The 21,922-nt window shown below is 40.7% G+C and overlaps 1 protein-coding gene across 9 annotated transcripts in view; it reads left to right on the plus strand.

The window, feature by feature from the left end:
* The window catches only part of MAGI2 (membrane associated guanylate kinase, WW and PDZ domain containing 2), a 1,490,397-nt gene that overhangs the window by 1,333,113 nt on the left and 135,362 nt on the right, over positions 1-21,922 (plus strand). For all 9 annotated transcript variants that reach the window (XM_054559585.2, XM_054559586.2, XM_063726096.1 and 6 more), the window contains 2 exons: positions 3,726-3,918; positions 11,517-11,765. In XM_054559585.2, coding sequence (XP_054415560.1) covers positions 3,726-3,918; positions 11,517-11,765 — 442 coding nt within the window. The remainder of the gene's footprint in view (positions 1-3,725; positions 3,919-11,516; positions 11,766-21,922) is intronic.

Consider the following 21,922-nt stretch of genomic DNA (forward strand, 5'->3'; position numbering starts at 1 on the left):
TAATGAATGGGGCAAGGCTAGAGTTGGCTGGAAGGCTCACTGGCCAGTGGGCCAGGGGTCAGCAAGACTAAAAGGGTGTCACCTGGTAAGTAAGGGATCCTGATCCTAGCACCACTGGTAAGGGGAATAGGTGTCTTAGCAGAACTAGAAAGCGGCTACTGTGATGGGTCAGGGAGCTCAGGTCTTGTGCTCAGCCAACTTGGAACATGATCAGTGAGACCACAGATCCTGTGGCTATTGGGAAGTGAGAAGAATCAGAGCCTTGCTATCAAAGGGTGATTGATCTGTGGACCAGCAGCATTCAACTCCTGGGAGCTTGTTAAGCCGGCAGAATCTCAGGCCCCTCCCAGGCCTGCAGCATCAGACTCTCATGGGGTGGGTCCAGAACTGTTTTAATAAGCTCACCCGGTGATTCCTATGCATCCAAAAGTTTGAGAACTACTGACTTAAAGGGTCAGATATCCTGAGGCATGTTCGCAAGAGCTTAAGCGAACATGAGAATGTATGCATAGGGAAACCAATATGAGTTACAGTGCAAGATAGAATCATAGATTATCCAGTCCCTATGGTGGCAAAGGGGAAATAATAGAATGTGTCAAATGTACAAATCATATTGGAAGTAAATGAAAAAAAGTTGTTTTTTTTCTCGGAATAGAGAGATATATCGAGCTATCTCTGTGTCAGCAGTGAAATATAATGCACAAAGATGCCAAAAGCCAAAGGCTAAGGAGCACAGCGGCGGGAGAGCTGGAAGCATTGACGCTGCAAGTGGTCAGCCTCTGCCCAGCAAAGGCTGCAGCTCCTGATGGATGGAGCAAATGTAACTGTACAATACCGCTAATGGGCAAGCACCACTAGCACCCACACAGCGCACCATGCTCAGCTCAATTTAACTTTATTTAACAGTATGGCAACCTTTTTTTGAAACACAGCTAAGGATACATTATATAAAGTAACTATATAATAATACATACATATAATAATTATGTAATACTATGTAATTTATACTTGTGCTATAGTGAATATGCTATTTATTAGATATTCAATTGAAGGAGTAATTGAATATACTGCCTATTTAGAAATAAATATGTAAGAGGCCTACTCTAACCAACTCTAGCACTACCTTGACCACATGACTGACACCAATCTCCACCACTGTATTTTTTCCATAGTACATCCTTTCTGGCATCCTATATAATTTACACATTTATTATATTTATGATTGTCTGACCACTAGAATGGAAGCTCTATAGGGTAGTGATTTTTGTTTATTGTTCACTGATGAATTTCTAGCACCTAAAAGTATCCTGGGCTCAATGAATATTTGTTGAATAAATGAATTAATGAGGGGAGTACTTCATATCACAGCAATATGGTAGAAAAGCAGATCTTTTACTGGGCTCTTTTTTTCAATAAATGATATTAGACTGCTGGCACACACTGTAATGTTGAGAGTATCTGTAAATGTTGCTGTATATCTTGCTGTTCTCCTACAGCAAGAGAGGAATTTTCTGATATGAAATTTCATCTGTACTATTTTTGTATAAGGCCCAGTAGCAGCTATGGCTCTCTCAGTTGTAACCACTATTTTGTGTTTTACTTTCATCAGTTAGAATCAAAGCTATACCTTAAAATTGATTATTAACCAGCCAAGAAGTTCACAAGTCATTTTTTTTCTATATTACTAGCTATAAACTCTCTCACTAAAGTGTATAGGAAAGCTAAAGGTTGAAGCATTTTCTTTAGGCCAAACCAACTAAATGCACCTTTTCATGGGGCAGTGGAGAAACATTTATTTTAACTGGCTTTTGCACAAAGCACTTACCAAATCTTTGAAGTGCTCCATAGTGGGTTGAGCCTTTTGAAGAATAGACTGGAACATCTCTATAAAGCAACTCATAAATTCAGGTTGGCATGACAAGAAGGGAAAGTGGAGAATATCAGAGCATACCCAACTTCTGGACTGTAGTGAATGGTTACAGTGAGTTGCAGGGAAAGAACTGCACTGTGCAGCCAGTCTAAGGCAGGAGATGTCAGGCCTGTCCTGTGACAGCAATCATGAATCATTTGTCAGAACACTTAATATTCCACACAGAAGCAAATCTATTTCTCACCCTACCTCACTCCCCAGGAATAAGGGGAAAGCAGAAGTAGTGTGGGAAATTTTCATTCCTATGTAGAAAGAGAGCTATTCCATGGACTAAGTCTGTGACGCCCTTCAGACTATAACTTTGCACATACCTGAGAAGTCCTGGGCATTCAGATCTGGCTATCATGTTAACAGGCCACACTGTGCAGTGAGACTAAGTACAAAGGAATGGTTCTGCTGCCAAGCCTGAAGACATGCAAGCCTGAAGGCCATGATGGAGCAACTCTGCAAATTAGCTGGAATTCACAGATAGGGGATTTGACAGAAATTATTATGCCTGAAGGAAATCAATCTGGAAGCAAGGGATTTCAAATAAAACATAGCCTCTGTAGTATCATCAGGCTAATGGTAACCACTGCCATCAGCTGCTGTGTGGCTAAGCCACTGGCAAAAGAAAAGGGGGAGCTATTGGTCATGAGTTTGAAAAATTGTTTATAGGTTAAACAGCAAAATTAAAATATTTAATACTATTTTCTTTCCTCTAAGAAAGAAAAAAGCCCTGCTAATGGACACTAAACTGAGTGCCTCTAATGGAACATGGGAAACCTTATGTGTTGCCTTTCATCACAGTCCCTGGTTCAGGGAATTATAAAAATAACCACATTTCCCAGATGGGTACCTTCTCACTTCCTGGCCACAGTAGCCACCTAAACAGCAGAAGCACTTCGGGGAACAGGCAGAACTGGGAATGTCCTTTGCGTAGAGGACAGTGCTCTGAGGAAGTATTCAAAAGAATAGAGCAAAAATCTGGAGAAGGTTTGAGATTTTTTTGAGTAAGTCAACTGGCCAGAAAAAGCCAACTATGAGTTTGCTTTGTTTTGTTTTGTTTTCTCCTTACCCTCCAGCTTTTCAAAGCAAAGAAAAAGAAAACTTTCAATCTTTGTCAGAATTTAACAATGTGCAACAGCTAGTTTCCCCTTGACTCTTTTTGATCCCTCGTTAAGTGCCATGAAAAAAGTTAAATGCTTCACATGAGTTATTTCATCCAATTCTCCCAATAACTCCATGAAGTAGGTCTGATTATTATTTTTCTTATTTTGCAAGTGAAGAAACTGAGGCTCACAGAGTTTAAGAAGCTTTACCCAAGACCACACAAATTGTGAAACGGAGCCAGAATTCAATCCTTACCTTGTTTCAGCCAATTGGCATCAGATTATTTGGGATTAGAATTTTTCTTAAGGGTATTCATCATTTATGATGAGCCAGAAAGCAGGTGTCCCCAAAACTTCATGGCAGTCAGCAGCATGTTCAAAATATTTATCTCTAGCACTAAACAGCTTGAAAGAGTTGAAAGGGCATCTTTCCAACATCTCATTTTTTTACTTTACAAGTGCATGCTCAGACTTGAGGGCAAGGGATGAAATGTGAGAATCAAATCTTCCACAAGTTATATAACTGTATATAAAAAGGAAAAAGATGGCGTGAACCTGGGAGGCAGAACTTGCAATGAGCCGAGACTGGGCCACTGTACTCCAGCCTGGGCAACAGAGCGAGACTCTGTTTCAAAAAAAAAAAAAAAAAAAAAAGGAAAAAGGATTGAAATGTGAATGTCCTTTCCTTCTCACTGCTTCTCTAGATTTTGATTGGAGCTGTCATTGCCATGGGCTCAGCCGACAGAGACGGCCGCCTTCACCCAGGAGATGAGCTTGTGTATGTTGATGGGATTCCAGTAGCCGGCAAAACCCACCGCTATGTCATCGACCTCATGCACCACGCAGCCCGCAATGGGCAGGTCAACCTCACTGTGAGAAGAAAGGTGCTATGTGGAGGTATGTACCTGGAGCTTGCTGCAGGAATCGAGGGTTAGCTGGTAAGATGCTTTTGTGAGACATGGTAAGGCCACGTTAAACAAAATTTTAAATCCATTTCTACATTATATGAGGAAGGAAACAACCTAGATATTCCAAAAGTAATGATGATTTTGAAAGTGTTGATTTTCACCCCACTGGACAAAAATCCAGTCTTTGAGGCCTATGTTTTAAATGTATTTGTTAAAAATTTCTAGAATAGCCTGGGGCTAATTTAAGGTATGTATGCTCTCTGCTTTCTGGTAGTTGCTAGTTCTAAGAAGAACATGATAGTAATGGAAAATATGCCATTTGAAAATGTGTTTGCAAACCAAAAGCCACAGCATTTTGATGCCATAATGAGGCAACCAGGATGGAAAATTAGCTTTCATTGTACAGCCTGATAAAAGGTAACAATAAAGCTGTTGCTCCTGATATAGAAAAAATACAGCTGTACCTCGCTCCAAGAAAACACAATTCATATAGTTCCGAATTTATGAAACAGATAAACTGGAAATAATTATTCCCTTTACAACCATTTTCTCAGCTTCATAAAGGAATCCACCAAAGACATACTTTTCAAAGTCAGCCCTTGTATTTATAATATGATTCCACTTACCTCTCTTTACCATATCAACCCTACAAAAAATTATTTATATTTTTAAGGAATATGTCAGTTACAAGCATCACAGTTTTTTTAGAATCTGAGCATTCAATAACATTGGGATTGTATTATCTCCCCTCAAAACCACCCAGCTCCAATAATGCTCAGCTGTCACCTTCTGCCCCAGCGGCCCGCTGGCTTCTCTGCTTGACCCCTTGATAGCCCTCATACAGAATCATCAATACTAGAAGTAGGAAGGACCTTAGCTATATGAGCTTCCTCTTGTTACAGATGAGGAAACTGAGGCCCAGAGGTTTGAGTGTTTGCCCAGCAGTCCACAGTGAGTCCGTAAGAATGCAGAGAGGGACTCTTCTCTCTAGGGCCAGTGCTTATTTCTTTATGTTACTTCGTCCCCTACCCCATTCAACCACAGTCCTCTCCCCTAGAGAATTAGAAGATGTTAGGCCAGAACTTAGCAAATGTCACTCCCTAATACAGGGAGTCTTCCCATATGTGCTGTTATACCAGTTGCATTCTAGAAGAGGACCACAGGCTAATGACAGGCTGTGAATGACTAGTAGAGAGGATAAGGCTTATTCGTGTGATGAAAAATCCTTTTCTTTCTAAGTCCACCTAGAAACTAGACCATGAGCAAGGGCGGTCATTTAAAAGGGCAAGTCAAAAGAATTGTTAGCCCTCACCAGTAGAGACTGCTATATATCTTGTATCTTATAAAGGTTTTGCTAAGAGGTGCCATTTGTCTCAGAAATTCATCGCATGTCACTTGACCCAAAGAAGTAAAGCATCTTAAATTATGCCTTATCCTTGGGCTAGATGCCAGGAGGAAGACAGTGCTTGCTTGGTTAACATTTAACTGTCTCTCTCCCTGCAGAGAATTTTTTAATAAAAAGTTTGCTGTGCTGTATGTTCTATAACCTAAAGATAAATTTAAAAGATACCTGATTTACAAGGAAATATACCACAAAGTGCAAAACCAATGCACCAACATAATTTCATGCTCCCCTTGTCACCAGCTGATTACTGCAAATTGAATTTTCTTTTAATCAACCCGAGCTGTTGAAGTGTGTACCAAATGCTGCAAAAATGTATTCCTGCAATTTGTGGATCATGTGACTTCCGTAAAGATGCTCTTTGCTGCAGCTTTTACCAACTTTACTCAGTTAGGCTTTTGAGTGCATTTCAAGTGCATTTAATTTTTGAAAATATTATGCTGCAGATTGCTCGTTCACACCAGGAGAGTTTCTAAGTTTATTCAGCCCACTCTTCCTTGAAAGCTTCATCAGTATTGAAAATATTAAGTTCAGCAAAGGATACTTTGATAGCAAAGCAATGCCTTGAAATAGGATGGAAAGGTTTAAAAAACAGGCATGGAAAGGTGACCTTTCTTCATAGCTGCCATTTCTTCAAAGTGAGAAGGGACAACTACAAATGAATATGACAATGGGGATGCCTTTAAAGGACTGTTGTTGTCATTGTCGTTTTGTTATTATTATGCTTTCCTAAGCAAAGGCAGTGGGAGGTGCAAGCCTGGCTTAGGAGTGGATGGTTCCAAGCTGAGGGGAAGTGAGCAATTAGCTAAGAAAGTGATAGGAGCAGGAAGAGCAGCAGCATCGCCACCCCCTTGCACAGAGGGAAAAGGGCTAGGAAGAAGCAAGGTCATAGGGATGACACGCTTCCGCCTTCTCCTTGCCTCAGCTTATACAAATGCCCGCCCCACCTCAGAAGACAGAGGGCACTGGCTTCTTAACTGATGCTCAAGAAAGAGAACACGTTCATTATGAGAGATACAGAAGGGTTAGTTACACTGAGCAAAAACTAAGATAACATAAAAACTTACCCCAAATATTAAGTTATTTTTAAATGTACATGCTAAGGATAGAAAGGCAAAAAAAGAAAAAAAATTTTTTTGAGAAAAGGTCTCACTCTGTCACCCAAGCTGGAGTGCAGTGATACAATCATGGCTCACTGCAACCTCAATCTCCCAGGCTCAAGTGATCCTTCTGCCTCAGTGATCAATGCCTGGCCTAGAAAGCCAGAATTTCCAATCAGAAGATAAACAAGATTCTCAAAAGTGAGAAGTTGTTGAGTAAAGGAAGAAGCTATCAAGTAGTGCTTCCAATTTTTCTTTTATTCATTTATTTTTATTTTATTGTTTCAGCAGGCAACTATGGATAATAAATTGCCTCCAGTTTTATTTACCAAATAGTCATAGCACACACTTTCACCTTGCACTAGTTTTGAGAGAATATGCCTTATCCATGCCTCCAGCTCCAGTATTTGGTTGTTTTTTCTCCCAAGGATATTAGAAGAGTGGCTTTAATTATTATACTGAAAAGCATAAATATTTATGTATTTAGCAGATCAGCTTTGAGACATTCAACCTAATGGCACATCATTTTGGATGCACACCATGTCTCTGAGGAATTTCCTAAAGTGTAAATCTAGAATTGATGTGAAAGAACATTTTGTGACTTCATAAAAACATGTTAGAGTCAGTCTTAAAGCTATCAGCATCTTTTCTCTAACACCTAAGGGAAAGTCTAATTATTGGCCTAATGCCAAGAAAGGGGAGGTTGTCTTGGCAGATGGGTGAAAAGTTTAGCCAGTATTGAAGGTGCCAGTACATTCCCTGATTCTGGCGACTACAGTTTTTGCCAATTCTAAATGCATTCCCTTGTTGTTTGTCTGCAACCATGTCACCCATTTAAATAAGCTGTCTGCCTTGATGAGTATAAACTGGGAATGTCTGCACAAATGCCTGTAGGCAGGCCAGCCCCTAACATTTTCAGAGCCACAGCCTGTAGGCTGCTTCTGCCCCATAAGGACCATGAGGGACCTGGTACACATGCATGTGGACATCACAGCCCACATGACCAAGCTCTGTGCATACATATATCCCATTACCTCACCCATGCTTCAAGGCAAAATATGCCTGTCTGCAATGCTGTCATCCTTCCAGAGACAGTCCTGAGAAGAGACCCAGGCACACCCTGGAAGCAGGCAAGGTCTATATGGTTACAGAATTCTAGAGTCCTGGTATGTAGCGTATGGTCTAGAAGAGAAACCAAGGGTCCAGTTGAACAAGTTCTTTCAGCCCTGAGAATTCCTCACTGTGTGAATAAATGAGTAAATGAGGCATTTGCAAGAGGTCTTGGGGAGTGGGCAGGACTGTGGTGACCTGCAAACCCCATACCCAGTTGAAGGAGCAGCCATCACCAAGCTCCAGCTGACTGGTGCCAAATATGTCAAGAGAAACTGGAAATCGGTATTTCTATAAAATCTCCCTATTTACAAATATTGGCAATTAATTTTTTTTTTTTTTTTTTGAGACGGAGTCTTGCTCTGTTGCCCAGGCTGGAGTGCAGTGGCGTGATCTCAGCTCACTGCAAGCTCTGCCTCCCGAGTTCCCACCATTCTCCTGCCTCAGCCTCCCGAGTAGCTGGGACTACAGGCGCCCACCACCATGCCCAGCTAATTTTTTTGTATTTTTAGTACAGATGGGGTTTCACCGTGTTAGCCAGGATGATCTCGATCTCCTGACCTCGTGATCCGCCCGCCTCGGCCTTCCAAAGGGCAATTGGTTTTAACAATTATCGAATGAAGTACAGGCCAGCACTGTGCAGACCAGGAACAGCCCTTGGCCAATAGTTAAATGTCCTGGTCTACACCATCTCACCTGGCAGGCATTGTCAAGGACTCCCACATTCCCAATGGGAGACCCTCTCTTAGCACAGTGATGAGTTCCACTGTGACTGGTGGAGACAAAACAGCTTACCCTAAAAACTAATTATTTAGGCCAGGCGCGGTGGCTCACGCCTGTAATCCCAGCACTTTGGGAGGCCAAGGCAGGCAGATCACAAGGTCAGGAGATCGAGACCATCCTGGCTAATGCAGTGAAACCCTGTCTCTACTAAAAATACAAAACAAATTAGCCAGGCGTGTTAGCAGACGCCTGTAGTCTCAGCTACTCGGGAGGCTGAGGCAGGAGAACGGCATGAACCCGGGAGGCAGAGCTTGCAGTGAGCCAAGATCGCGCCACTGCACTCCAGCCTGGGCGACGAGTGAGACTCTGTCTCAAAACCAAAAAAAAAACAAACAAAAAAAAACAAAACTAAACTAATTACTTGACTTGAGTAGATACTAAGCAACTGAATTCTCTGCAGCCACTTGTGTATGAGCTAGATGAATGAGTCAGGGATCCTAGAAATTAGTGAGTTTTCTTTAAAAAGATTATATAATACATGATATTTAGTCACTTTAGGATGTTTTACTGTATTATTATAAAACAAGGCTGTTAATGCCCTACAGTAGGAAAGACTGTTGGAAAGAAGACAGTCTCACTTGGGTCCAGAGCCAGATGAGTAGAAAAATGATGTGGGGTCAATCCCTGAAAGACAATCATGTGACCAGTTTTCAAGCATCAAGGGCCCAGAACAAGCCCAGGAAGACCTTCGAAGTCTTCTTAACATCCTGATTTTAAATATGCTCATTTGGCTAAAGATAAAGAACTTTGTTCTGGAAGTTGAAAGAGAAGTCCAAAGTCAATAGAAAAGTATCCTATTAATGTATATGACTCTTTGACTTACCCAGGGAATCCTCACATTGACTTAGTTGATGATTTTCTCTCTCTCCAGAACCTGTAACATTGCCACTCCCAGCCTTTTACTGCAAAGACAGATAATTCTTCTTTCTTTTTTTTTTTTTTTTTTTTTTTTTGAGGCGGAGTCTGGCTCTGTCGCCCAGGCTGGAGTGCAGTGGCGCAATCTCGGCTCACTGCAAGCTCCGCCTCCCGGGTTCACGCCATTCTCCTGCCTCAGCCTCCCGAGTAGCTGGGACTACAGGGGCCCACCACCGCGCCCAGCTAATTTTTTTTTTTTTTTTTTTTGTATTTTTAGTAGAGACGGGGTTTCACCATGTTAGCCAGGATGGTCTCGATCTCCTGACCTCACGATCCGCCCGCCTCAGCCTCCCAAAGTGCTGGGATTACAGGAATGAGCCACCGCGCTTCTTCTTTCTTGCCGAATTACTGACAACCACAGCTCTCAACCTCCTAAAATATGACAGCCAGAAAATGAGATCTCTCTTGTCACTGCCTATGACATTTATTTACTGATTTGGTCCAATAACTCGAGGAGATTTTCAATTTAATGTAGCAGCATAAATTGTTTGTTTTTCTTCTTCCTGACTATCCCTAATCACTTTATTTCCAACTTGTACAAGGACTGATAAAGGACATGTGATGCACCAAGACAATAACAACTTGTCTTTGGATGATGTGTTCCAGCAGGAAGGGTACATTTTACAAGCGAAGCTTTAAATTCCATTTGAACAGAAAGAAAGGCTTTGACAATGACATTCTGTTCTCTTATGACCTCGATACATTTCTTACAAAAAGCATCCATTTTTTCTTCTATTTAAATGTGATTAATTAGATCTTAAAGAAAAGTCAAATTTGCCAAATAATAACCAGCAACAGCCTGGGTCTCATTCATTCTGTAATTACAAACAAGAAATTAGTACATTTTGGTTAGGCCATTTTTAAAATCTAAGTATATAAACAAATGCAGCTTTTTTTTTTTAGGTATCGATGTAACAAAACATCTCTTGCAGTCTTTGTTTTTTCTCCCTGACTTTTTCATTTCAAAATAGAATTGCAGCTTGTAAGGTTAAGAGCCTTCATTGGAACTTTTGATAATTATTTTTAACTTGCCATATGCGACAACTTCCAGAGTTCTACATAGGATGCTATACCTAGGGACCCAAAATGGAATAATTAATGGTGATTATTTTCCATCTTATTATTCCTCTGTTCCATAAACATCTTTTGAGTACACTAATCAAATTTGAAGATGGAAATGAAAGCAACCCTATTTCTAATTACATTATTCTAGGTGCCTGCTTTGGTTCTTTTCATCAGAGTGCCAATACCTAGGTATTAAATTAAAATGACGAAATTCTTTCTGGATGACAGATAAACTTTCATTTCAAAAACTAGCTTCTTTTGGCTGCCAACTTTCTATCATTTCTCCATGGAAATACGCTGGCTTTTTCTCATGAAAGTATTAGTTTGGTTTATCTGGTTGATAATAAGGTGTATTTTATATTAAGATGGACTGTAAAAATGGAAAAGACCTTCAACAGCTCCTTAGAGGTTCAAACTTCATAATTTCAGAGCCTGAAATTAGATTTGATCCTAGAGCAAACGAGCAAGCTATTTTTTAAATGAAAATCTCAACTTATTTATTTATTCTTTTAAGCCACTTCATTGTGATATGGCTGATATACAAAAAGCTGTGCAAACTACTTTTAAGAGGTATATTTTCCACATACATGAAGTAAATCAATACTTCTAGGCTAGCAGAATATTATAAAATAGAACTATAGCTCTTTAGAAAAATGCATGGTAGTTAACTTTACATGGATGGCACCTGTGCTGTTAGCCTTCCTTATAATACATCTACAGCAGCATTTCTCAAAGTGTAGCCTTGAAACTTGATGCAGATTCTTGTGCCCAGACCTACTGAAAAAACATTCTGTGGGTGGCCCGTGAAGATGTACTTTTTTTACAATTTATTTAAGTGATTCTTATGCACCATATCATTTAAGATTCTACTTGTTTTGTGACCATCTTCAGTAAATTATTCTTATGCAAAGAAGAACCTCAATATCTAAAACTAGGCATTGTCCCAGGGGTTTGCAGTCCTCATGAGAGGAAGACATAAATCAGTAACAGCACAGAGGAGGCTGATGAGGGGTTTCACCTGTGTTTGCTATGAAAACTAGAACTGAGCAAGACCTTGGGAGCTCCATGCCTAGGTGTGTAGCTTTTCAAATGCTCTGCAAATCTGGGAGAAAGAGAAGCAATTCAACCAGTCTTGTAACAATACCACTGTCTACAACAATGCCTAGTACATAGGAAGCATTCATTGAGACCTGTGTGTGGTATATTTTGCAGGGGAGCCCTGCCCAGAGAACGGGAGAAGTCCAGGCTCTGTATCCACCCACCACAGCTCTCCACGCAGTGACTACGCAACCTACACCAACAGCAACCACGCTGCCCCCAGTAGCAATGCCTCTCCCCCTGAAGGCTTCGCCTCCCACAGCCTGCAGACCAGTGATGTGGTCATTCACCGCAAAGAGAACGAGGGCTTCGGCTTTGTCATCATCAGCTCCCTGAACAGGCCTGAGTCTGGATCCACTATAAGTAAGTGCCCACATTTGCCTGCATTTGAATAAGGGGTCTTGTTTTGATTTGTTCCGGTGATACAGACACTGGACAAGTATATCAGAAGACCGTTGCGGACATACTGTATAGCCTGAAAGCCACAGGCTGTGGGCACAAATAAGGCATCCATACCACTGATTAGCAGAATGTTGATGACCTCTGGCTCAAGAAGAAGGCAAGAGCACAACTAATGCCCTCAACTCCTCCACCCCTGTAAAAGCTCTTCATTAGTTTGTAAATTAGGAAGAAAGGAAAACAGAGTGGATGTGGTAATGTTACCGTGAAAGGAGGGGCGCTTCTTTTTATGGGTTGGTCAGGGAATGTTCTGTAACTTGATTGAGAACTGTTCAACAGAATGGAACCAGACATGCAAAGGATCTGCAGAAAAAAATCAGTCCAGGCAGAAGGCTTAAGGTGGAAAGGAGCTTGGCATCCAAGAAATATAGAGAAGCCCAGTGCAGCTGTAGTACGGGGAGCAAGGGAGAGTGGCAGGAGGCAGACAGTGCTGGCTTCATGTGCTGTTGGTGGGAAATCTCAACTGTAGTCTAAGTCTATGGGAACCATTGGAGGGTTTTAATCAGTGGACTGAAATCTGACTTATATTTGTAAAAGATGAGTCTAAATGCTTGTGGAAATTGAAACCCAAGGGTTGGAGGTGGGGGAGAAAGCAAGAGTGGAAGCATGAGACATAGTCAGAAGGCCATTTAAACATCCCTGTAGGTTCAGAGACACTGGTGCCTTTGTAACCGCCCAATGGCTTCACCTTGCCCGCTGCCTAACAGAGCCAATTTATCAAGACGGGAATTGCAATGGAGAAAGAGTAATTTACACAGAGCCGGCTGTGCGGGGAGACAGAGTTTTATTATTACTCAAATCAGTCTCCCCGAGCATTCAGAGATCAGAGTTTTTAAAGATAATTTGGTGGGTAGGGGCTTGGGAAATGGGGAGTGCTGATGTGGTTGGGTTGGAGATGGAATCATAGGGGGTCGAAGTGTGGTTTTCTTGCTGTCTTCTGTTCTTGGGTGGGATGGCAGATCTGGTTAAAGCGGATTACTGGTCTGGGTGGTGTCAGCTGATACACTGAGTGCAGGGTCTGCAAAATATCTCAAGCACTGATCTTAGGTTTTACAATAGTGATGTTATCCCCAGGAGCAATTTGGGGATGTTCAGACTCTAGGAGCCAGAGGCTGCATGACCCCTAAACTGTAATTTCTAATCTTGTAGCTAATTTGTTAGTCCTACAAAGGCAGATTAGTCCCCAGGCAAAAAGGGGGTCTTTCAGGGAAAGGGCTGTTATCAATTTTCTTTAAGTCAAACCATGAACTGAATTCCTTCTCAAAGTTAGCTCGGCCTATGCCCAGGAATGAACAAGGACAACTTAAAGATTAGAAGCAAGATGGAGTCGATTAGGTCTGATTTCTTTCACTGTCATAGTTTCCTCAGTTACAATTTGGCAAAGGTGGTTTCACCCTCCTCTAGGTAGCAGTAGAGGGAGGAGAAGTAGATGAATGCAACTTCTGAAGCTCCTCCAGCTCTAAGGTTCTATGAATCTATACAACAGGTGACAGTCATAGCCCATATTTGTCTTCCAACTGGCCACCTTTTCAGATTCTCAGGCTTCCTTGGTTGTTTTTCCTTTTCTACCACACTCTTCCGGAGCTCATTCAGCAGCCTGCAAGCAGTAGAACAGAAGAGAGGATACGAAAATTTGTGCATTTTTCATGTTGAAGTGATTTGGCCCAAAATGTTGGGTACGGAAACACGAAAATAAAGGAGAACTAAGAGAAAGTAAATAAATGCACGTATGTTGTAGTCCTAAAATTCTTATAAACTGTGGGAGTTTCTAGCACATGTGGGATAGGGGAGGGGTGAGTATTAAACAATACTTAAGAAATAAAGTTATTGAGAATGAATAAGAACTTTATATGATAAAGTTAATGTTATCAAAAAAAAAAAAGAAAGAAAGAAAACCACCAGAACCTCATGGAGAGAATTGCCCTGTTTAGCTTAAGCCTTGATAAATTCAGGAGTGAAAACTACGGAAGCATTAAACCTCAGCCAATATGTGCAGAAGCCAAATTACATACATCTGAAAGTACAATTTCATTTCTCTTTTTCTTCATGAAAAGCTGAAGAAATAAATCCAATCTTTAAGCATAGACTAAAAGCAGAATTCTGTCAGTACGATGGATTCACCAAGATTAAAAGGACACAAAACTAAGGATTTTCATGAATTATATAAACAGCCTTCCAATAATTTACACTTGAGGAAGGTGTTCACAGAGAGCTTTTGCAGCCATTCCAGTCTTTCAAATTGTTTATTGGGGCAGAATACCTAAAGGACTAGAATAAAAATAAAAAGTATATTGCCACAATGAAAGTGTTTAGCATGTATTTAAAGTCTCAGCTTTATTTGAAGTATAACAGCCTTATTTCTAAATGCATAGGGGAATGTGTGTGTGTGTGTATGTGTGTGTACACGTGCACTTACTATGTAAAGAAACTACAAACACTTTTCCTATTGCAAATAAAATCCATGCATAAGTAGATTTGGAAAACAATAGATGCAAATGCTTATAATTAACATGTGAATTTTTCTTCCTACCAAATGGCATCAGACTGACCTCAAACACTTAATTCTAACCACTTTCAAAATGATATTATTTTACTTCACCCTGGAGAGTGGAAATATATCCTAGAGTTCACGATGCTTCATGGCTTTTCTTCACATGTTTATTTCTTTTCAATTTAGGGAGTTTAAAATGCAAGTTGCCCTGTGCTCTGTGGCAAAAGCAGCTTACTCACTGATGGCACGTTGCATTTACAGTATGTAATTTGCAACATGCACCTAAAAGCTTCCTGGAGCTGATGCTACCTCATACTTAACATCTGTAATAATTTTGAATTCTAATTTTGGAGAGAAATGCAGAGTGTCTCATGAATGGTAAAAAGCCATCCTTGTGCCACATATCCCTTGTCAAAATATCAAAGGTTTTGGTTTCTGTGAGACTGACCGAGGTTTATGCTATCAGGTGCTCAAGAATCACGATCATTCCCAGAGTTTGCGTTGTTTTACTCTTCATGTCTTACCCGAGCCCAAGGATCATTAACACATTCACTGTTTTTTGTTTTGTTTTGTTTTTGTTTTTTTGTTTTTTTCTGGTTTTTTTTTTTTTTTCGTGGCTTCTGAAGCTTTTTCTTGGTGGACTAAGTGCTGTTTTGCCTTTGATAGGAGCATCATTACATTTAAGCAAGAAAAGGGCATGGTTAACAGCCCAGGTGCTACAATCATCCTATCTGGATTTGAAACATGGCTCTATCATTTACTAACCATGTGACCTTGAGGAAGTTACATGACCTCTTTGGGCCTCAGTTTCCTCAGTGTGAAGAAAAGAACACTTTAATACCTCAATCGTGGGGTTGCCATGAGAGTTCGATGAATATGTGGAAGTGCTCAAAAGAGCACTGGCTCAGAGTAAGCACTAAATATGTCACTGCTGCTATCTAGACACCATCCCTTCTAGGAATTATCTTTCATTCCACCAGCTCACTCTTGTCAAGTAGTGCAGAGTTTACCCTGGCTATAGTTCTGTTAGCCATTGGTCAGAGCCACCACTCTCCCAGGGCAGCTAAATCTGGGCCACAGATGAACATATCTCTGAGGGAAGCTTCCCCTCCCTGTCTCCTTCCTCACTTGTGGCCCTTCTGGGAACACAGGCTTTCTCACCACCCACCAAATTACAGCCTAGGTCAGCAATGGGGGCAACTGGAGTACTGGTGGCCAAGCCAGTCCAGCTGAGGTGCCTTTGCTGAGGCTTCAGGCTAGAATTGCAGTTTTCCCTCTCCAGAGTTCACAAGCCAATAAGCTATAAAAGTCATGGAAATCATCAAAATTCAGACTCAAGGAGATGTCTTTTAGAATCTCCCTTGCAAACATGTTGCTATTAAATATTATCAGAGGAGAGAGGCGAGAAGAAGGACCCAAATGTAAACTTTCCCTCCCTATGGATAGAGATACATCCATAGCTTCTTCAGCCAAGACAACAACTTTGCCAAGGACAGGGGATGCTCAGCTAATTGGGAAACTGGGAGTTAGGGTTTCTTACTTATTTGCTGGCATTTAGTAATGCTCTTTACCAAAGGCTCACAGATTAGTTTTCAAAATATTATTTCCCCAGGAAATAAGGAAAAAACTTTATATCAATCAATGTAATGAAGGAGCAAGCTGCTTCCTTCCAAGGTCAGTGACCGAGCAGGCCACCCATTGCATAGGAGCAGACAGGTTTTAGAAGCTTAGAAGCTTTCTATCTGTAGTGCAGGAATATCTTTTTGCTTGTTTGTTTGTTTTGTTGTTTTTGTTGTTTTTTGAGCCATGGTCTCACCCTGTTACCCAGGCTGGAGTGCAGTGGTGCAGTGGCATGATCTGGGCTCACTGCAACCTTCACCTCCTGGGTTCAAGTGATCCTCCTCCCACCTCAGCCTCCTGGTTAGCTTAGACCACCATGCACCACCAGGTCCAGCTAATTTTTGTATTTTTACTAGAGACAAGGTTTTGCCATGTTGCCTGGGCTAGTCTCAAACTCCTGGACTCAAGTGATCTGTCCACCCTGGCCTCCCAAAGTGCTTGGATTATAGGCATGAGCTACTGTGCCCGGCCAGAATACCTTTCTTGACTTCCAGTGAGAACAGGGAAGCATCCTGGGCATGTTTGTCCCATTATACAAAATATTATGTATTTGTTTCAGACCTTAACATTGGGCCCAAGGGAAACTAACGTGGTTTCCAGAACAAAGCCTTGAATAAAAATAAACTGTAATAGGCAATTTCACTTTAAATTCTTAAAAAGATTTGAACGAAGACTTATATGTAAAATGTTCATTCCTATATTATTGATAAACATAGAAAATTGGAAATAATGTTAGAAACTTCACCAAAACAGATAACTTTGGTATATTTGGGAAGTTTGAAGCATTTCCTGCCATTGACTAACTGTTTTCATTCTCACTGAGGTCTGCATGCACAGGTTAGAGAAGATTCAGATAGCCTATGACTCTGAGTGGATTAGATGCTTGCTCTGTAAAATGTCCCAGGGGCTACGTGCAGTGAGGGTGACAGGCCGATCCTTGGTCCTCTCCTACTCAAAACCCGAGCCCTGACATCCAGGTTTTATTGTACGGCTGTAACACCTGTCCTTATAGGTGCTTCCTACCTCCTCACCAAACCTACTTTCCCACCAGAGGTTCCCAAGAAGGGCTTTGGTACAATTAATGAAGTAGCCCTTTTCTATAATTTGAAAGTCTCCACCTTTTCTGTCATTTGTCAGGAGGTTATGCCAGAATATATGGGGTAGACACACATGGCAACTTGGGTATCGGTGGTGGAGGTTGACAGGCTATTGAGGGAATTTCTAAACTTAGATATAGGGTAACAAGCAGCAGGTTAGAACATATTCAGGACAGTGGTCATAGCATCAATCTAAACAGTCAGCAGTAGGGGAACAAACTTTTCAATCCTTCCTTTCTTCATTGGTGTTCCTCTAGTGGTGTTGATTTCATCTTCTGTCCCTATCCGCAAGTGCATCACTGGTCAGCATGCTGCTGGCTCCTCACAATCCTTCAGCTCAGGACTGGTGCTGAAAATCTTTGTTTCCACATGTGTGCTTTCTCCAGCATGGGTTGAAGTTTGGACTTGGTCATTCTTGACTTTCCCTAAGGCCACTGCAATCTGATGCTCAGGGAAGGAATTAGTTATCTTTGATAAAGCACCCTGGTGACTTTCTCAAACTCCTTGATGATGTCCATAGGCTATGGAGATTAAAACTTATCCTAGAGGTTTTAAAACTTCACTAACAGGTCTTTTATGACATTTTAGAGTATGGTTCCTAAAAGGGATGAAATAAAAATGAAATAGGAGTGATGTGAGTTAGGATTTCCCTCACCAAAAGTCACTTCACTAACCATGCAAACACTAAATAATCATCGAATTTAGAAGAGGCACAAGGTAAAACAAAAGACAAGGTATCTCTACTCTTGCCTCAAAACAAGGAGATTTAAGCTAAATGAAAAGAACATTGGACAATGAGCCCAAGGCTCACTCCAGCTTGTCCACCAAATACTGTATCCCTTGAGCAAGTCACTTGGTCTTCCTGTGTCCTTTTATCATTTAAAATATAAAGGAAGATGGTCTTTACATCCTCTTCCAGCTCTAAATTACATGATGCCAGGAATCAGCATGGAAAATAAGGTATTAAGTTAGTTTTGTTGGTGGGTAAAAAAGTATTGGGTAAGTTTGAGGCCTAGATCATATTTTTCATTAGCTAAGCTATCATTTTAACTTTTATTACTTTTACCTTTGATTACATAATGAAAATGGCTCCTAACACTTTGAGTTCTTTTGTTCATCTCAACCTCTGTCAAGAAATTATCTTAAACAATCACTTAAATACACTAACCCAGCTCCCCTTTCAAGGCAATATAAGGCAGTGTTTTTTCAACCTCCTTCACTTCTTGGCACACTTGTAAATTGATGGCATTTGTATAACAAGCTGAGATAAAACGAATGAGGCTGATGGGGGCAAGAGGCAGTCCCCCAGGAGGCTCTACCCCTGGTCCTCACCAAGCTCACCCAGTCATCCCCAGCTGTCTTGGCACACGTGTAACATTTAAGGCACGCCCCTTTCAGTGGCATCATGTTTACAAAGCTCTGCCTTACAGTAAATCCTCCAAATAGCAACCAATTAGCCATTCTTTTTAGGTTTTATTGGGATTTGGGTTGTGGCAGTGAATTTTCTTCAAACCTCCATATTGAGGTTTGTTCATTGATTGCCTTAAAAACACAGGTAATAGATGCAACTGGTGCTTATCCTAGTGCCTTAGCCTCCTCTATGTCATTATAAACTTTGACCCATCAATGTTCCATCTCTGAAAGTCATTGCTAGAGCTACTGAAATACCCACACTGTTGAACATAGGAATTAGAAAGTGAGTCTCATTCATTTCTCTATTTCTCACTGGTTTGCACAAACAAGTTCCCTTTCAGCTTCTCAACATGTAATGTTCTCTTATTCCTTAAATGAATCCCTGCTTTGGATTCCTTCAACAACACAAATGCTTTTACTCTGGGCTTTGATTATGCTGAGAGTGGCTCACTCAGGAGGCACAATGGTGTCACCCACAATATTACTGTGAGTGCTTTCATAGCAGAAGAAATAGTGGGGTGGGGAACCTATATAAAGTACTGGTTTTCCCCTCATGTATCTGGCTTCTAATATAACTAATTGAAGCCAAAGATAAGCACATATCCTCAAAATCTCTGGGAAAGCCTACATATACAACAAAGATAAGATTGTATTCATCATCTATGCTGATATATGTTTTAAGTCAAGTAAGTCTTTTCACATTTATTATTGTGACTTAATTTCTGTTCCATGAGGTAGCCAGGGGCTAGGCGGGGAGTGGTAGATCATTGCTAATGATACAAAGTACATCAAGAAAGACCGCACTTTCTACGTACAATCCAGTCCTCCTGTACCAAGTCCTTGACCATAACACTCCTGATACAAATATCTGCAGGATAAAGCTCAAACACACCTCTTGTCCATTCAAGACCCTGGGGCATCTGTTTTCATCAGCAGCTCCTCACAGGTTCCAGTCCATCAAAGCTGGTTCAGTTATTTACCCTGTCCCAGAGGCGATGTTTTGCCTGTTGTCACTTGGTATGCTTCTCTTATGCAATAATATTTTGTATGAAGGTTTCTCCCAGGCACTGTGCTTGGAATCTTACACCGTATTTAATCTTCACAGCACCCCTAGGAGGTGGAGACTGTTGCCCAAACAGTAAACATTTCCTATTGCTTACTGCTTCCTGACTTCCCTTCTTTTATTGTGTCTGTTATTGCTATTATAGTATTATATAAGTATTTATATAAGTATTATATAATTTATATTTATACTTATAAATATAAGTATATTTATACTTATTTATACTTATATTTATACTTATAATTTATATAAGTATTATATAAAACACTTTTCATGTGTTTTTGTTTTGCTTTCCCCACAAAAGTTGTGAGTTGCTTAAGGGCAAGAAATGGTGGCATTTCTTTGGATCCTTCACAATTCTTGATAGGTTTTTTTCAAGGATTTTCATGCTATTTATGTTGATGATGGGGCTGTATGCTTCTCATACAGTGATCCAGCGCAATCCTCATCGAAAGGAAGACTGTGACTGGTGCTCTGTCCTAACTTACCCTGCATCCAAACCTAGCTGTTTCATCTTGCAAAGGTAGCGTGACATATTTTTGACAATGGGCGATGCAGTAGAGGATCACTTAGGGGAGGAATTATGTGAAAGCTGGTCCTTGGCCAGAGTGAGAAATCACACGATAATAAAGCAGAACTGGAGCAATGTCCCAGAACACAGATTTCCCATCAGTTGTTCTCAGCCTGGGTAAATGATTCAGCAGTCAGCCTGGGGCCTGGTGAATGAAGACTCAGATGAGAGAGCACCCTAAGAAGTCAGGGGCAGGGAAGCTGTCTTTTTGCCTCTGGCCAGCCCCGGTCATCTTACATTCCTTGGTTGCAAAACCCTTGTTCTCTGAAGGGCCAGGCAGTGGCCTCAGTGTGCCCCCTGATTCACCTCTCCTGGCACCAACCCTTGGAACCGTCATCCATCTGTGTGAGCACCACCTCAGCAATAATTATATAGTCCTAAATAGGAGGGTTTGGATGGCATCCCAGACTCCTTAGAAAAAAGTATTACTTCAGATTATTTATTCACTTACAATCCTCATTAACAAAGCAACCCATTTCAGTTCCAACTAAACAACTTCTGTATCGCATTACTCCTTTATAGGATTGTACTCACTGAGGTCAGAATGAATAGGACCTATTTATTCAATTCCACATTTTCAATCCTGAACATGACTAGTTTTTTTTTCCCCAAATTACAACCTGGCTGCCTGGTTCCTACTAGTAAGCAAACAAGTGCAAATATATAAATATAAATATAAATATAAATATAAATATAAATATAAAGCATCAAACTCCAAGTCCCCTGATACTGGAACACTGAAGCATTTATTAAGTAAAATAGAAAGACAAATGCAAACATTTTACTCTGCTAGCACTAACAAATTTAAGGATCATTATATTGTAGAATAAGTCTGCAGAGAACACCATCATTCTTATTTATCCTCAAAAAGAGGAGCAATACAATCTATCAAAAAAACCTGTGTGTTCACAATGCATTGTCTAAAATTCTGGACTATTTTTCTTATTGTTGAATAGACCTCATAAATCATGTTTCCCCCACTAGGGAATCATTTTTCAGGAGAGTTCTTATTATTGTGTTCAAAGACTCCAGGCAGCAGCATAAGGTGGATATCTTCTTACCTTTAGCTATTCAGTTGCCTTGAAAGCTCATAAATGGGTGATCAGTGGCTGTTTCCTCTGGGCTTATGTCCTGCAGCTCCTTCTTATTCACTAGATAGTACAGGGAGATTGCAACTGCGAAGAGACCCCAGGCATCATGTACAGGATGATCCTCTACCAATGCAGTTTGCCCATCACTCTCCCACATGAGGTTCAAGCAAATTCAGAGCCCTCAGGGCACTTTTGCAAAAGACAGTTTTTCTTTATACTGCATTCAGGTCCTCATGGTGGATTAAGCTCTCTGTGATTTTTTATTTTTCTCTTTCTTCCCAACAATCAACTACATAAGAAAGTATTTCAGAGAAGGATCCTAATGAAGCTTGTTCCACATGTGGAACCATTTTAAGAGCAAGTTGTTAAGTTAACACAGTACTGTTATTTATCACCCTTGTCCAGTTATGTTGAAAGGGTATTATAAGGGGATATTTTTCCCATTTGGCCTGGGATAAAATATTTCTTTTTGATGTCCAGTTTCCATCAAGAACTTAGGGAGTGCTTCTACCAAAACTCTTTCCTACCACACCATATCTTGGTAAAAGATCTTTTTATTTGTGCTTTTGACCACCAATAATTTTGCAATTGAAGCTGGATTTGTTCCCAACCAAACTATTCTGAGTACTTGGTTGGAATCATTTATGCAGATTAATCAGACAGCCTTTTCCAGGTGATGAGTCAGATCACTAGGCATTCCCAAGGTTTTTGCAGT

Source organism: Pongo abelii, chromosome 6 (assembly GCF_028885655.2).
Source record: "Pongo abelii isolate AG06213 chromosome 6, NHGRI_mPonAbe1-v2.0_pri, whole genome shotgun sequence".
Taxonomy (NCBI): domain Eukaryota; kingdom Metazoa; phylum Chordata; class Mammalia; order Primates; family Hominidae; genus Pongo; species Pongo abelii.